This window comes from Somniosus microcephalus, chromosome 20, assembly GCF_052327205.1.
Source record: "Somniosus microcephalus isolate GS21.2 chromosome 20, FLI_Smic_1.0, whole genome shotgun sequence".
In the NCBI taxonomy this organism is placed as follows: Eukaryota; Metazoa; Chordata; class Chondrichthyes; order Squaliformes; family Somniosidae; genus Somniosus; species Somniosus microcephalus.
The window spans coordinates 76,897,697-76,914,917 of NC_141006.1; the positions used below are offsets into that span (position 1 = coordinate 76,897,697).

The window sequence follows — 17,221 nt, forward strand, 5'->3', positions numbered from 1 at the left end:
CACTTCGTGGAGGGTCCTGGACCTTGATAGCTGACAGGATGTAAGTCATGGGGGAAATAAAACATGAAAACCATTAGGTACAAGGACGTGATTTCATTGTACAGGAAACTTTGGTTTATCCGGAGGTTGTATGTCCAGAAACCTCGATCTACCGGCAGAAATCAGGAGCCGTTTTGTTAGTTTTTTTTTCTTCTCGTGGCTTTTTTTTCTTCTCGTGGCTTTTTTTTCCAACAGTCAGGCTCTGGAAAGTCTCTCTGAAGCTGTTGCTAAGCTACAGAGACGCTTCCAAGGTACGGGCCAACTGTTTAGAAGCTGTTGCTAAGCAAGTGTTTGTTGTCAGATACGGAGATGAAAACCTCCGTATGCTTCAACATTAACGCTGGTGTGTCTGGCAGTTTTGATAGATCGGCAACAGCTCGGTCCCGTCGGTGCCGGATATCACAAAGTCTCCTGTAGTAATTTCAACTCAAACTTTGGAAGAAGCTCTAAAGCGACTCAAGCTTCACCTTTATGAACCCGTTGATGAAACTACTACTGCCTTCAAATCACTCCCTTGTATTTACTCTGTACTTGTTATGTTGCAAAATCAATCCATTGTTTATGAACGATGATTCTGAGAAAATAGCCTGAAGGTGTATCATGTTTGGGAATTGTAAATCCCATCACTTTGAGCGTAGAAAGAGTCTATACAGAAACCTAGATGTCACATTTTATTAATACAAATCTCCTAATTAATTGCTGATTAACCAGCATTTTCTGTAGCAAAAAATATTCTGTAACAAAGATGAACAATTAATGCATGCTCCCATCCAATCCTATTTTAAGAAATGCTTTTATCTATTCAGTACTTAAAAAAAAATACATTAAATAACTTGACTGTAAAAACGTTCCTTGTTGGAAACAGCATCATATATTTCGAGTTCAATGTTTTCACTTAGCGATTCCAATGTAATCATGCAGTCTTCTTGCCCTGGAACTACTACCAGAGACTTTTTGGCCTTTTTTCCTCCTGATTTGAACCAGTTGACATAAATAGTGCTGTATTGTCAACTTTCTTCATAATTCAGGAATGTGATAGTTTTTAAACTTACAAGTGCTTATTGTTCACAATTCATAGTGCTCGATAGGACACTGGCATTACAGCCTCACTAGGCAGAGAGGAACTTTGCTTTGGTGTAATTTACTTGCCATTTTGCCTTTTCTGGTTATGGTGTTTGACCGCACTCTTTCTCGGCAGCCTCGGCGATGGTTCAGTCCATGACACAAACCTGTCTAATGTTTGAGTAGGTGTATCACACTGAGGCAGCACACCTGGCACGACTGAGGGTTTTAAAGTGCTTCTTGCATAGATGGGACAACTTTTATGATGCAGACGTTTTTCTTTGTGGATAGTTCTGACTCATTACTTTGCTCAACAAATGGAGTGGCGTACTCTGGTTCTTGGTTAGGTAATGGTTCAGCATATTCATGGTTCTTCCCCGAAAATGGAACATCGTAGTGATTCACAACAAGTGGCACAGTGTAGCCATCGTCCACTGGGGGTTTGAACGTCGATGAGGCTTTTTGGGCTGTTATTCCCCCTTGAATAATGTCAGGCTCTGCATACTCTAATGGAAGAAAAACAGTCTAATGTTAAACAAGCAAATACGCTGGATTTTCATTGAGGAGGCGAGACTACAACTTTCGGGGTTGTAGTCCCACCTCCATCGAGTTGTAGCCAACCCACTCGATTTCCACTTGATTGACCTTGTTGAGCCCGCCCAGCGGGCTCAGCAGGCCAATTAAGGGCCACCCAGCAACAGGTGACATCACAGATTGATATTTCATCTGTCAAGACCTTTTGACAGATGAAATATCTGCGTTTCACAGCTGTTTGAAGCTGTCAAACACTGACAATCTGTACTCCAAGTTAATTCCTTCCTCTCAGGATGATTTAGAGATCTCTCCGGAACAGAAAGCTGAATGCTGCAATTTTTGACAGATCGTGGCCATTCTGCTTTCTGTGCCGGTGAGATGAGGGACTCCCGAGACCTGAAGGAAGTCTGTAAAGGTAAGTAAAACATCTTTAAACACTTTAAACACACCAAACACACTTACCTCTGCACTCATGCACCCATCACTCACCTGAACACCGGACATCTCAACCCCTGCAAGCCCTTCAGCCCGACGGCCCGCCTCGCTAACTTGGCATGGTTTGGAACCGTTGGGAATCCCACACTTCAAGAATGAAAATAGGGATTAGGCTAAAAACTGCCTGTTAACTACCTGTTAACAGGCAGTTAATTGGCACTAATCCCCTTCCCGCCTCAGGGAGGCGGATCCCAGTGCGGGTCGGGTACCCGCCTCCTTTGAAACTGGCATGGAGGCAGGTTGGGGGCGGGATGGGTTTGTGCCCCCCAATTTTGGGATTTTAACCCCCCCACACGCCTCCAAGGCCCAATGAGAATCCTGCCTGTAGTGTTTGTACATTAACCTGCAACAATGAACCAGCCAAGCAATTTTCAAAAGGAATAATGAGGCAGTGTCTGTGGGCTGCTAAGTAACTGAAGACACAACCAATAAAGGAGATTTTTTTTGATTAGCATCATTCAGAATGGTTCTGTACTCCCCATGTCTGTAACCTCCTCCAGCCCTACAACCTGCCGAGATATCTGCACTCTAATTCTGGCCTCTTGCGCATCCCCGATTTTAATCCCTTCACCGTTGGCAGCTATGCCTTCAGCTGCCGAGGTCCTAAGCTCTGGAATTCCCTCCCTAAGCCTCTCTACCCTCCTTTAAGATGCTCCTTAAAACCTACCTTTTTGATCAAGCATCTGCCCTAATTTCTCCTTACGTGGCTCGGTGTTTTATAACGCTCCTGTGAAGCGCCTTGGGATTTTTACTATGTTAAAGGCGCTATATAAATACAAGTTGTAGTTGTTGCTGTTTTTGACACAAACAAATGTCACTTCCTGATTGGTTAGAAGAGGTTGTCTGACTTGTGAATGAATGCAGGTTATGCACTGCTGTTCACATCATCTCAAAACTGTCTACTTCAGGTCCTTTATATAGTTTTGTGATGATTTACTGCACTATTTGCTACTTTTCTTTCTCACTTTCTTTTCCTATGTAAACAAGGTGCTATGTGGTGTAGTGTGACTGTAGCACCACTGAACAAAATGGTGAAGGTTGTGTCAGCTGTGGCTCAGTGGACAGCACCCTCGCCTCCTGAGTCAGAAGGTTGTGGGTTCAAGTCCCACTCCAGAGACTTAAGCACAAAATCTAGGCTGACACTCCAGTGCAGTGCTGAGGGAGTGCTGAACTGTCAGAGGTGCCGTCTTTCAGATGAGACGTTAAACCAGGTGGACGTAAAAATCTCATGGCACTATTTCGAAGAAGAGCAGGGGAGCTCTCCCCAGTGCCCTGGCCAATATTTATCTCTCAACCAACATCACTAAAACAGATTATCTGGTCATTATCACATTGCTGTTTGTGGGAGCTTTCTCTGTGCAAATTGGCTGCGGCGTTTCCCACATTACAACAGTGACTACACTTCAAAAGTACCTCATTGGCTGTAAAGCGTTTTAGGACGTCCAGTGGTCGTGAAATGCGCTGTAGAAATGCAAGCCTTTCTTATTTGTAATTGGAAGGAAGTTAACATCTCATTCATCTTGGGGGTTTACTTGTTTTTGTCAATAACTACAATATTAAAGATGTGTTGATGAATGGTTTTTATTGAAACCACCTCAAGTTTCATAAAGGTCATTTTTTCTTAGCATAGAATTAAGTTCTATTATACTTGCTAGTTGAGAACAAAGGAATGTTTATATAATTAATGTGCTGTCTAGATTCCTCACACATTATGGCCGCGAATTTAATAGCGCTCAGGGGGCGGGTTTGAAGGCGGGTCCGCTGTCAAAATAGCGAAGATTGACTGCGGGTAGGAAACCCACTGTCAACCTGCCTCCACGCGCGTCTCCCAGGTGTCGGGTCTGTCAGTGCAGAACTGACCCGACACCAAGCAGCGGGGGAGACAATTCAGCTACTTAAATGGCTTGTTAAGAGCCAATTTAAGACTATTTTGAGGCTTACTTCTAATTTTACCTTCTCCCCCACAGGTTACCCGCTGTTTGGGGACCACGCCAGCTCACCCTGGCGTGTTGTGGGTCTGCTCTGATGTTTGTGAAAAGCTGACAGCTGCAGAAGTGGTGTCAAGGATGCCATGTTGCAGATGGTCAGTTTCAAAGCACAGAAACTGTCGGTTACTGCATTTTTAATACATATAGAGATTGCTTCAGCTTACACATTTTTAGATCCAACTGTATGCTGTATGTCCAGTGCCGTCTCATTGGAACAACCTCTCACCATTGACAGATCGCTTCTGTCATCTCACCTGCAGCTGCCATCTATTCCAGCAACATCGGAGCCAATGAAACAATCAGACTGTGGTCCTCCGAATCCTTCCATGATCAGCCCCTACACCAACATCATCACCAACCTTCTCCGCCATCACCTGATGCTGCATTGGACACAGGGCATCAGCCCTTGACAACATTGCTGCCTGGGAGGCCAGTGATGGCATCATCATGGCCAGATTTACTTCACTTGATGCTGTAAACCCTGGCTGCCACATGATGCGCCAGGTTGACACCATCCCACACCAGCACCGTGAAGCATCCCTTTAATGTCCAAGCCATTCCATGCACACACATCACTATAGTGGGGGTGGGGTGGGGAAGTTATATTTGAACAATCACTGGAACTCAGTAAGACACTTCTCAAGGTGTGATCTCAAGGTGTGCTCAGATCTGTCCAATAAGGGGCACTTTTGGAAAAATAGATTTCATTATATGACAACACATTACCAGAAACTACACATGGACATTGGCTAAACCTCTCAAGTGCTCACCCTTATGTTGTTAATTGGTATTTTTTTCATTCATGGGATGTGGGCGTTGCTGGCATTTATTGCCCATCCCTAGTTGCTTGCAGTAGGATGAGGGGTAAGTGTGAGGGGTGTCTAGTGAGATGGGGAAGTGATAAAGTAGATAGAGAGGGTTGGGTGGAGTTGCAAGGTAAGTTGGTGTGAGTAAGTATGTGCAGGAGAAGGGTATGGAAGGCAGAGTGATGTGGATGTGTTGAGTGGCACAGCAGGGTGAGTTTGAGTGTGGCTTTGCAGTAACGTTTCATGACCCACTGAGATCATTGAACGGTTGGTGCCAGGGACCCCTGACGACATCCCTGCTTTTGCCTTCCTGTGCAATGTGCAACCAGGCTGCGTTGGTGTCCTGGGGAGGTCTCTTCCGCCCTTGGATGGGAAGAGAACCTCCCTGCGTGCTGGGACTCCCCCCATAAGCATATGGAGGGAGTCATTGGAGAGCCTGGGTGCAAGCGTCCACCTTTGTGCAGTGCTTGTCAGTGTTTGCAGCACCTCAATGCTGTCAAACACTGACAGAACTGCCAAAATCTATGTGGATGTGGTCCCTTTAAGGAAACTGGCTGATGATGCGTCATCAAATGATGTCATCAGATCCACTTCCTGTTAATTGGCCGGGAAGCCAACAGGGCGGGGCTTAACAAGGCCAATCAAGGGAAAATCACGTTTACAGAGCGCTGGCAGATGGGAGCGGGACCGGAACCAGGAAACCAGCTCTCCCGCCACCATCCCGCCTCCTCCATTAAATTTGCGGCCTATATGTTATGATGCAATGGAAGCTTTAAAGATATTAACTAAGATTACACACACTGTAACTAACTTACATTACAAAATTCAAATTATTGCGTAATTCAGAATTTGTTTAGAGCAAAAATGACTTCAAATCAATGTTCCTGTTAAGCTGCGTGGCCGCGCGATCTGCAGGTCACGCGCAGGCTGCTCGACGCTGTTATAACGGGAAAAACCGCACGTGCAGCACCTTAAAGAGGCCACGCACTCAAAAAAAAATTAGCGGGAGCATTGCTTTGAATTATCAGGAATGTATTGATTTTAAGATGGAGCTGTGTTAAGTCTAATTGAGATTGGTACATTTTGTTTAAAAAAAGTAATAAGTATACTTTGAAAGAATGTAAGCTGTGTGATGTGGAAGAGCAGAGGGATTTGGAGGTTCAGATTCATATACATTAAAAGCAGCACGTGGATAAGGCCATAAAAAAGCTAATGGAATACTGGATTTTATGGAAAAATACATAGAATCTAAAAGTTGAGATGTATTGGTGAACCTATATAAAACCGTAGTCAGATCCCAGCTGGAATAATGTGTGCCGTTTTGGGCTCCACACTTTAGGAAGGATGCTGAGACAATCGAGAGGGTTCAGTCCAGATTCGCCAGGATGCTGCCTGGTATGATGAATTACAATTGAAAAATGTCTTGGAAAAACTGGGGCTGCCATTGTTAGGAGAGGAGATTTAAGGGGTGATTTGACACAAGTGTTTAAAATAATGAAGGGATGATTCAGATTAGATAGAAATCGACTGTTTTCAGTGATGAAGGGGTCTAGAATTAGGGGACAAAGATATAAGATTAATTAAGACAGAGCAGGAGAAACATAAAGGGAGACATTTAGCATTTCTATAGCGCTTTTCATAACCTCAGGACGTCCCAAAGCGTTTTACAGCCAATGAAGTATTTTTGAAAATACTTGGGCCTGCTGAGTGTTTCCAGCCTTTTTTTTATTGTCAATTCAGATTTCCAGCATCCGCAGTATTTTGCTATCAAAGTATTTTTGAAGTTGTAATGCAGGAAACGCAGCAGCCAATTTCCACAAGGCAATCTCCCACACACAGCAATGTTCCAATGACCAGATAATCTGTTTTAACAATGTTGGGTGAGGGTTAAATATTGGCTAGAACACCTGCTCTTCTTCAAAATAGTGCCATGGGATGCTTTACATCCACCCGAGAGGGCAGACTGTTTAACGACTCATCTGAAAGACATTACTACAGCATCTGACAGTGCAGCTCTCCCTCAGTCCTGCACTGGAGTATCAGTCTAGATTTTTGTGCTCAAGTCTTTGGAGCGGGACTTGGAGCCACGACCTTCTGACTCTGAGGCAAGGGTGCTGCCCACTGAGCCACGGCTGACACAGATGGTTGTGAGGCTGTGGAATTCACTACTGGAGTTCGGGATTGAAGCAGAAACCATGTCCACATTTAAGAATACATTAGATAGGTCGTTGAAGGAAAAGGGAAATAGAAAATATGGCAACAGGGCAGGCACATGAGATTAGGCCCACTGCTCACATGGAGGCTAAACACCAACATGAACATTTTGGGCCGAATGGCCTGTTTCTGTGTTGCAATTTCTATAAATGCTCTTTAAGCCCAAGGTCAATAGGGGGAAAAATTCAGTATCGCCCCGTTTGGGGCACCATTATCGACCGTGCGCAAAGTTTAGCGCCTGGCGCTAATTATCACCTCTGACAGCAAACTTGGCTTTTATCGCCCCTGGAGGTGATTGGAGCGCTAAATCAGGCGCTTCACATCTGTCTTAAGATGCAAAGGCCAAGGAGTGAGGCGCTAACTCACAGCGCTGGCGAAGCTCATGCGATGTCAGTCAGCAATGGAACACAGACACACTGGCACCGGCCAATTCTTAAAGGGGAGTTTTGATGAATGGTCATTGACCTGAAACGTTAACTCTGTTTCTCTCTTCACAGATGCTGCTTGACCTGCTGAGTTTCTCCAGCATATTCTGTTTTTATCTTAAAGGGGAGGGTTGATCTTGCTCTCCATCCATATCCTGCTCATTACAGCCTTGAATCTCGGCCTGGAGAGACCTGTACATCAAATCTGCTGGAAAAAACAATGGAGAGACCCAGGGAAAGAGCTCAGAGTGCAGCCCCCACAGTCTCTTCTAAATAGATACAAGGAAGGGCAAATCAAAACCAACCTGCAAAGTGCTGCTCAGTACTCAAAACTCCTTCACACAGCGTTGAATCTCTCCAGAAGTCTCTCTCTCTCTCTCTCAGAATGCGTGGTGCAAAAATGTCACCAACAAAAAAAGGCAGGAAGTGGTCGCCTTTAAATAGTGCTCCCCCAGTCCCTTCCTGACTGCAAAACGCTCCCCTCAACCTGTCGTTGCTAGCGGCAGGCGGTAAGGTAGGGGGCGCCACTCAATATCCAGTCTGGGGCGCTGCGCACTTGACTAGCGTCATGATCTGCCGGCGCAGGAGATCGTGGCGGTAGTGTTTAGCGCCGCCGCAAAATGTCTAGTTAATTTCGCGAGCGGCGCAAACATTGTCGCGCTCGGGCGTTAGTTGGTTTGCGCCCCACTTAGCGCCCTCTTAAGGTGTTAACGGGTGGCACTACCAACTGAATTTTCCCCCCCATAGAGTTTAATTATTGAGTGAGAAAAGTTTGTCGATTGGAAGGTGCTGGTAAATTTCTGGCTTTAGGTCAGATGAAAACAATATGAAGCAACTTACATTTACATTTTGGCAGGAGCTTATAAATTTCCAGCTCTATATTGACTGTCTTTCTTCCTGTGTTTTTAATATGTAATTTTGACACTTTAAAATGTGATATTTGAAGCATGATCTACGCTCTCCAAACTGTTATACAGGTATAGATAAATATAGCACAGCGATGTCACTAGATCAGCCTAGCCAATACTGCAGAAGCAGGAAAACAAAATGTTGTTTTCATGGAAGAATGTCAGCAATCTAAATTAGTACTCTATCAAAGTCTGACATTTATTAAAAGTGGCATTTTTTGGAAATTGAAATTGCACATTGCAACAAAACTCAGTGCAAGGTGCGTTCGGGTATCCTGTCATAGACCACAGAATGATACAGCACAGGAGGAGGCCATTCGGCCCACCGTGTCTGTGCCAGCTCTTTGAAAGAGCTCTCCAATTAGTCCCATTCTCCTGCCCTTTCCCCACTGCCCTGCAATTGTTTTTCCCCTTTCACGTATCTATCCAGTTCCCTTTTTGAAAGTTATTATTGAATCTGCTTTCATCACCCTTTCAGGCAGCGCGTTCCAGATCATAACAAGACGCTGCATAAAAAACCAAATTCTCCTCACCTCCCCTCTGGTTCTTTTGTCTATTGCCAATTACTGGGATTGTTAACTAGTATATGCTGTACGTGTACAGAGGTCTTTGTGTATTTGCTCATATTTCCAACGGTATTGTAACATGTTATTGGTACTGCCTATGAAATTTAAATAAACCTTTAATAAATTTAAAACCTCAAAAATACATCAAGGGGTCAATTAAAATGTGCACAAATTCCTGTACTGTAATTACTGTTTGAAATACCAGATGGCGCTGCTACCCTTATTTTGAAGGATAAAATGTACAAACTATAGTAAGTAACCTGTGAAAAGATTTGCAAACCGCTTGTTCAGTTGTTGCACAGCAAGGTGAAAGGGAATTCCATTTACAGTAGCTACTCCCTGCGCTACTTGGACTCAGAAATTCAATACAAAGTGGTCAAATTTGCAAACAATACCAAACTAGGAAGGGCAGTGGAACTGGAGGAGGCAGCTCAGATAAAATAGGCAAGTGGGCATACCACACTAGCAGATGAAATTTAATGCAGGCAAGTGTAAAGTACCATACATGCAAAGAAAAAAAATGAAGAATACACCAACTGCATGAATAGTGTTGAAATAGTCAAGGACAAAACAGAGACCAACGTTCTCAACCTTGTTCAACACTGTCCGCAACCTTGGTGTCATATTTGACCCTGAAATGAGCTGTCGACCACATAGCCGCTGCATAACAAAGACCGCCTATTTTCAGCTCCGTAACATCGCCTGTCTCCGCCCTTGCCTCAGCTCATCCGCTGCTGAAACCCTCGTCCATGCCTTTGTTACCTCTAGACTTGACTATTCCAACGCACTCCTGGCTGGCCTCCCACATTCCACCCTACGTAAACTTGAGGTCATCCAAAACTCGGCTGCCCGTGTCCTAACTCCCACCAAGTCCCGTTTGCCAGTTTCCATTGGTACCAGTCAAAGAAACAGTCTTGCATTTCTTTCCAGCAATTTGCTCGTCACTTTCCTGTCAGAATTACTGGTGGTATTTGTGTACCGTAGCAATTCGGACCATTAACATGCCAAGTCAAGAGGACTTGGGGAATCTGTGCAAGTCCCACTGATTTTGAAGGGACATTCATAAAAAAAAACTTATATTTATATCGCTTTTCACGACCTCAGGATGTCCCAAATCACTTTACAGCCAATGAAGTACTTTTTGAAGTGTAGTCACTGTTGTAATGTAGGAAACGCGGCAGCCAATTTGCGCAAAGCAAGCTCCCACAAACAGCACTGTGATAATGACCAGATAATCTGTTTTGCCGGGATAAATATTGGCCAGGACACCGGGGAGAACTCCCCTGCTCTTCTTCGAAATAGTGCTGCGGGATCTTTTATGTCCACCTGAGAGGGCAGACGGGGCCTCGGTTTAACATTTCATCTGAAAAATGGCACCTCCAACAGTGCAGCACTCCCTCAGCACTGCACTGGACTGTCAGCCTAGATTTTTGTACTCAAGTCTCTGGAGTGGGACTTGAACCCACGACCTTCTGACTCAGCTGGGAGGGTGTTACCCACTGAGCCACGGCAGACTGCATTCAATCTTCTTCGCTAGTTTCCTCAAAGCACTGACAAAATATCTATTTAATGAGACCCGAAATGACGCTTTCCATCGTGTCTCAGTGGAGATGAATAACCAGAGATGTATTTTTTCCGTTAATTTCCTCTCCTCTTCTGAAGGCACTGTCTTGTGGTGGGGTGAGGTGCTGTCTAGTTCCTTAATTCATTAGCCATTATTCATGGTTGAGCCTTGGCAATGTCGGAAGACTAAGTGACCATGTAGGGAACCACAATAGAGCATGACCCTTTACTGACCTCAATCTGTCTGCATGTAGTCACTTCCAGCAGCAGCACAGGCCAAATTTCCCCTTTCTAACCATAACGCTGCTTCAGATCAGCTAAACCTAACTGATTTGGAATTAACTTGGGATACTTCACTGACGCTTGGAATTTGAAATAAAAAAATGCTTTCTTGAAAAATATAGTTGCCACCAGATTTGCAAATATGTGTGGACAATGCGCACACACACAGTTAGAGTGTTCATGCTGTACCAGCAGCGCTGTAGGAAAACAGAAAAAAGACTTGCATTTCTATAGCGCCTTTCATGACCTCAAAGCGCTTTACAGCCAATGAAGTACTTTTTGAAGTGTAGTCACTGTTGTAATGTAGGAAACGCAGCAGCCAATTTGCGCACAGCAAGCTCCCACAAACAGCAATGTGATAATGACCAGATAATCTGTTTTAGTGATGTTGGTTGAGGGATAAATATTGGCCCCAGGACACCGGGGAGAACTCCCCTGCTCTTCTTCGAAATAGTGACATGGGATCTTTTACCTGAGAGAGCAGACGGGGTCTCAGTTTAACATCTCATCCAAAAGACGGCACCTCCGACAGTGCAGCACTCCCTCAGCACTGCACTGGAGTGTCAGCCTAGATTTTTGTGCTCAAGTCTCTGGGGTGGGACTTGAACCCACAACCTTCTGACTCAGAGGCGAGGGTGCTGCCCACTGAGCCACAGCTGATACCATGGCAATGTCATGCAGGGTTATTTTAAAGCTGTGCCATTCTGTTCCTTAAAACTTCGGCAGCAACTCCCAAACCCGCGACCTCTACCACCTAGAAGGACAAGGGCAGCAGGCGCATGGGAACACCACCACCTCCAAGTTCCCCTCCAAGTCACACGCCATCCTGACTTGGAAATATATCAGCCGATCCTTCATCGTCGCTGGGTCAAAATCCTGGAACTCCCTCCCTAACAGCACTGTGGGAGCACCTTCACCACACGGACTGCAGCGGTTCAAGGCGGCGGCTCACCGCCACCTTTTCAAGGGCAATTAGGGATGGGCAATAAATGCCGGCCTTGCCAGCGACGCCCACATCCCAGGAACGAATAAAAACGTCTATTTTTTATACCACTCAATCATTTCTCTCGCTAAAGATCCAAACAGCTAATTCAAATTAAGTATTAATTTGTATTGGTTTTGAAATGATCTAAGGGAGGATATACTTGCCTTGGAGGCGGTGCAACGAAGGTTCATCAGGTTGATTCCTGGGATGAGAGGGCTGTCCTATGAGGAGAGATTGTGTAGATTGGGCCGATACTCTGGAGTTTAGAAGAATGAGAGGTGATCTCATTGAAACATACAAGATTCTGAGGGGGATTGACAGGGTAGATGCTGAGAGGATGTTTCCCCTGGCTGGAGAGTCTAGAACCAGGGGTCATCGTCTCAGGATAAGGGGTCGGCCATTTAGGACTGAGATGAGGAGGAATTTCTTCACTCAGAGGGTTGTGAATCTTTGGAATTCTCTACCCCAGAGGGCTGTGGAGGCTCAGTATATTGAGTATATTTAAGACAGAGATCGATAGATCTTTGAATATTAAGGGAATCAAGGGATATGGAGATCGGGCGGGAAAATAGAGTTGAGGTCGAAGGTCAGCCACGATCTCATTGAATGGCGGAGCAGGCTCGAGGGGCCGAATGGCCGACTCCTGCTCCTAATTCTTATGTTCTTATGAAATCAGAAAATGAAACAAATTCATGAAATTTGAAAAAAATGTTAGTAATTAAATAAATTAAAAAGAGTACATTAGGTACAGGCAATCTTGGTTCTAAGATGGGGGGAGGGGGAAGCAGATTAATAGCCCCCCTCTCCTAAAATGCCTTGGTACTAATTTTAGAAAGGCTGTGTAACCAGTGAAGTTCTGTAAAATAGTGTTATATAGTCCCCAAACCATGGGGAAGCCCTCATGAGCTTACCGGGTAGAATCTTCGGGGAGAAACTGATGCGGAGCCTGATGGTGGGACTTGATGCAGCTGGTGAAACAACATTTCAGATAGGCTACCTGACAACAATGTTCCCGCGAAGGTGTGGCACGCGCATGGCCGTGCAGTATTTGGAAAGGTCCCGCGCAGGCCGCCCACCAGCTGTTACACTGTAAATACCGCACACGCGCAGAAATTTAAAGGGACCGCGCATTAAAAGAAACAAAGCTCAGTGTACAGGGAACATTGCCTGACAATCTGAAATTTGAAAGAACAGAATACAGCCTAAACGTGGTAGACTAGATGACCCCGCCTTACGCTAGCAATGGTTGCGGAGGGGAAAGAAATCCACAGATACTTCATGGTATTAATTTTACAGTTTAAAATCTCTTGTGCTGGCATCCATCTTAATGCATTAGTCACACCGATGGTACGGTTTTCGATATCATGTATTATTGAAGTGTCACCAACATTTGGCAATCAACATCCTGGGGGTCGCCAATGAGCAGAAACTTAACCGCACCAGCCACATAAATACTGTGGCAACAAGAGCAGGTCAGAGGCTAGGTATTCTGTGACGAGTGTCTCACTTCCTGACTCCCCAAAAAGCCTTTCCACCATCTACAAGGCACAAATCATGAGTGTGATGGAATATTCTCTACTTGCCTGGATGAGTGCAGCTGCAACAACACTCAAGAAGCTCGACATCATCCAGGACAAAGCAGCCCGCTTGATTGGTACCCCATCCACCACCTTCAACATTCACTCCCTCCACCACCGGCGTACCGTGGCTGCAGTGTGTACCATCTACAAGATGCACTGCAGTAACTCACCAAGGCTTCTTCGGCAGTACCTCCCAAACTCGTAACCTCTTCCACCTAGAAGGACAAGGACAGCAGGCGCATGGGAACACCACCACCTCCAAGTTCCCCTCCAAGTCACACACCATCCTGACTTGGAAATATATCGCCGATCCTTCATTGTCGCTGGGTCAAAATCCTGGAACTCCCTCCCTAACAGCACTGTGGGAGTACCTTCACCACACGGACTGCAGCGGTTCAAGAAGGTGGCTCACCACCACCTTCTCGAGGGCGATTAGGGATGGACAATAAATGCTGGGCCTTGCCAGCGATGCCCACATCCCATGAACAAATTTTTAAAAAACTGTGCATGGTGGGGCGGGGGGAAGCGGGAAGATATTTTCATTACAAGGCACTACCCCTCATTCACATCGTGCCAAAAATTAGAGTGAACATCTTCTCGGAGACAATGCCAGAATTATTCCCGGCAAACGCTGCTGTCAAATTTGGATGCAAACCCCAACAAGAAAAGATCGACAAGGGAAAAATGGGAGTGGGAGGGAGGGGGGAAACACCCAGGCCTAGAAATTCAGTGGGCTGCGCCACCCGTTAGCGCCCAAAGAGGGCACTTAGTGGGTTTAACGCCACTGGCCACGTCTCCCGCTAAATTTAGCAGGGTGCTAATGGCGGCGCTAGCCGTTAGCGCTGCGCCGCGCCGCTACCGATGATGTCATCGGTGTGCGCAGCGCCCCACTACCGCCCCGATCGCGAAATTTGGTAGCGCCCCCTGCTTTAACGCCGGTCGCAATTTGCGACCGGTTCAGGGGGGCCTACCTGCGGCGGTAGAGGCGCGGAGCGGCCATTTTTTTTGCTGGCCGCCTGCCAGCACCTCTTCGCGCAGCTGTCCCCGGCCTCCTAAGCCCCCCCCGCATTGTGCCGGCTGTGTCCCAAGAGCCCGGCACTTCTCCTCGGTGCCGGGCTCTTTTGCCGGCACTCGCGATCGCCGATCGCGCTGCAGCAGGCCCCTCCCCTTTAAGAAGGGGAGGAAGGCCTGCAGTACCGTGTGGCGCTGCGGCACTTTGCGCTGCGATTTTCAGTTGCAACGCCCCAAGAGGGATGCAGGGCGCCTCGAGTAGCGCTGCGCTTCCGTCTGGGGCGCTGAAACTGAATTTCCGGCGGGCGTTTGCGACTCTTTCCGGGGCGGTACTTCCGGCACCCTGGCGAGACTGGCTGATGTGCCTTCAATAACCACAAAACTAGAAGTTATAGACTTTAACAAGTTGGCTTTTAATCACTAAGATCAGAGCTAACATCTCAACACACTGACTGGCTCGCAGGAATGAGTCATACAGATCCTGGGATCTTTATGTAAGAGAAGTCAGGGGCGGAGCCAAGAGCCAAGACCTGGAACCTTCCAGGTTAGTCAGGAAAGAGGAAGTGAAACTATACACCGTGTGGGGGAGGGTAATATACATGAGTGCAAAACGAATACAGGCAAGAACGAATACAGGCAAGACAAACAGGTTTCATTACACTGGCGCCCTGTGAATTTCTAGGCCCCAATTTATTAAAAGGATATCTTTTGGTATATCTTTGGCATTTTCCCTCTAAATTTCTTCCCTTATCTGTCTTTTCTTGTATAGATTTAAAGTAATTGGTCGGAGGATTAGAGGGGAGTTGAGGAGAACTTTTTTCACCCAGAGGGTGGTGGGGGTCTGGAACTCACTGCCTGAAAGGGTGGTAGAGGCAGAAACCCTCATCACATTTAAAAAGTACTTGGATATGTACTTGAAGTGCCGGAACCTACAGGGCTACAGACCAAGCGCTGGAAAGTGGGATTAGGCTGGAGAGCTCTTTTTCGGCCGGCACGGACACGATGGGCCGAATGGCCTCCTCCTGCGCTGTAAATTTCTATGATTCTATAATAAAGCTCCGCCCATCCAGTCTATACCTCTAAAAATGAAATAACACTGGAGTAAATTTTTGTTGTCATGGCCTGGGTGGTAATCTAGCAGAGCGGACGATCTGGCTACTGTAGAACCTGCCTGATTTTCATTCTATTTATTTGAATGGATTGAAAATTGAGTGGGTTCCACAATCAAAGAGCAGTGCCCGCTCTGATCAGCAAGCAGCTCAAAATTCGCGAGCAGCTTGCTGATGGGATGGAAATGAGGCCCAACCATGAAGATTGGTCGGGCATCAGGCTGATAGCACCGGGCTGGTGGTAGGCTTACACCACTCGCCTCCTGCCTGATGCAATTAGACACATTGACAAACTACCCCAATATGTCCTGCAAGGTATTTCACTTTGGGAATGTTATTTACTGAAAGGTACCCTCCTACATTTTTTCCCAATTTCCCCTCTAAATTTCACCGAAAGGGTGACTTCTCTTGGTACGATACCGTTCTACCGTTGACAGCAGGTCTCTGAAATTCCACACAGTGACATGTTAGAGTCATAGTCATAGGGTTATACAGCACAGAAAGAGGCCCTTCGGCCCATCGTGTCCGCGCCGGCCATCAAGCCCCGTCTATTCTAATCCCATTTTCCAGCACTTGGTCCGTAGCCTTGTATGCTATGGCATTTCAAGTGCTCATCTAAATGTTTCTTGAATGTTGTGAGGGTTCCTGCTTCTACCACCCTTTCAGGCAGTGAGTTCCAGATTCCAACTACCCTCTGGGTGAAAAAGTTTTTCCTCAAATCCCCTCTAAACCTCCTGCCCCTTACCTTGAAACTATGCCCCCTGGTTATTGACCCCTCTACTAAGGGGAAAAGTTCCTTTCTATCTACCCTATCTATGCCCCTCATAATTTTGTACACCTCAATCAGGTCCCCCTTCAACCTTCTCTGCTCTGCTCTAAGGAAAACAACCCCAGCCTGTCCAATCTCTCTTAGCTGAAACGCTCCAGCCCAGGTAACATCCTGGTGAATCTCCTCTGCACCCTCTCCAATGCAATCACATCCTTCCTATAGTGTGGCGACCAGAACTGCACACAGTATTCCAGCTGTGGCCTAACTAACGTTTTGTACAGCTCCATCATAACCTCCCTGCTCTTATATTCTATGCCTCAGCTAATGAAGGCAAGTATCCCATATGCCTTTTTAACCACCTTATCTACCTGTCCTGCTGCCTTCAGGGATCTATGTACAGTACATGCACACCAAGGTCCCTCTGATCCTCTGTCCTTCCTAGTGTCCTACCATTCATTGTGTATTCCCTTGCCTTGTTAGTCCTCCCAAAATGCATCACCTCACACTTGTTCCGCGGGGTCACTGGATAATGATCAGGACCAGGAATTCTGTGCGATTTTCTTCTTTCCTACCTCAGTGCCACATTGGCCATGTTTAACTGGCTCAGTACAAGGCAGGGATTGAACTTGGGAAAGGGGCTTTCCAGGTGACTCCGTTGGTAAAGGCAACAAAGACTAGAAAGATAATGGTGCATGTAGGCTGCACCATGTCTGGCTGGGACAGTCTTGATGAACTAGTTAGCCTTTAATGTTTTTTTCAATTCTTTCCCACTCCTGATGCTATCGAACAACTTTGGCTGAAAAGTGCCATTGGAGACCCTCCAGAGTCGACAGTGCGGAAAGAGACTTGGGTGAGGGATCCAGCGGGCTGCAATTGCATGTTTAA

At 46.2% G+C, this 17,221-nt stretch overlaps 1 protein-coding gene across 1 annotated transcript in view; it reads right to left on the minus strand.

Annotated features, from left to right (window-relative positions):
- Window positions 1–697: 697 nt before the first annotated feature.
- LOC147103449 (discoidin, CUB and LCCL domain-containing protein 1) overlaps window positions 698–17,221 on the minus strand; it is a 182,166-nt gene continuing 165,642 nt past the window's right edge. Inside the window, exon 15 of the mRNA XM_085963041.1 lies at window positions 698–1,607. Within this exon, the coding sequence (XP_085819167.1) occupies window positions 1,330–1,607 (278 nt within the window). The 3' untranslated portion in view covers window positions 698–1,329. The remainder of the gene's footprint in view (window positions 1,608–17,221) is intronic.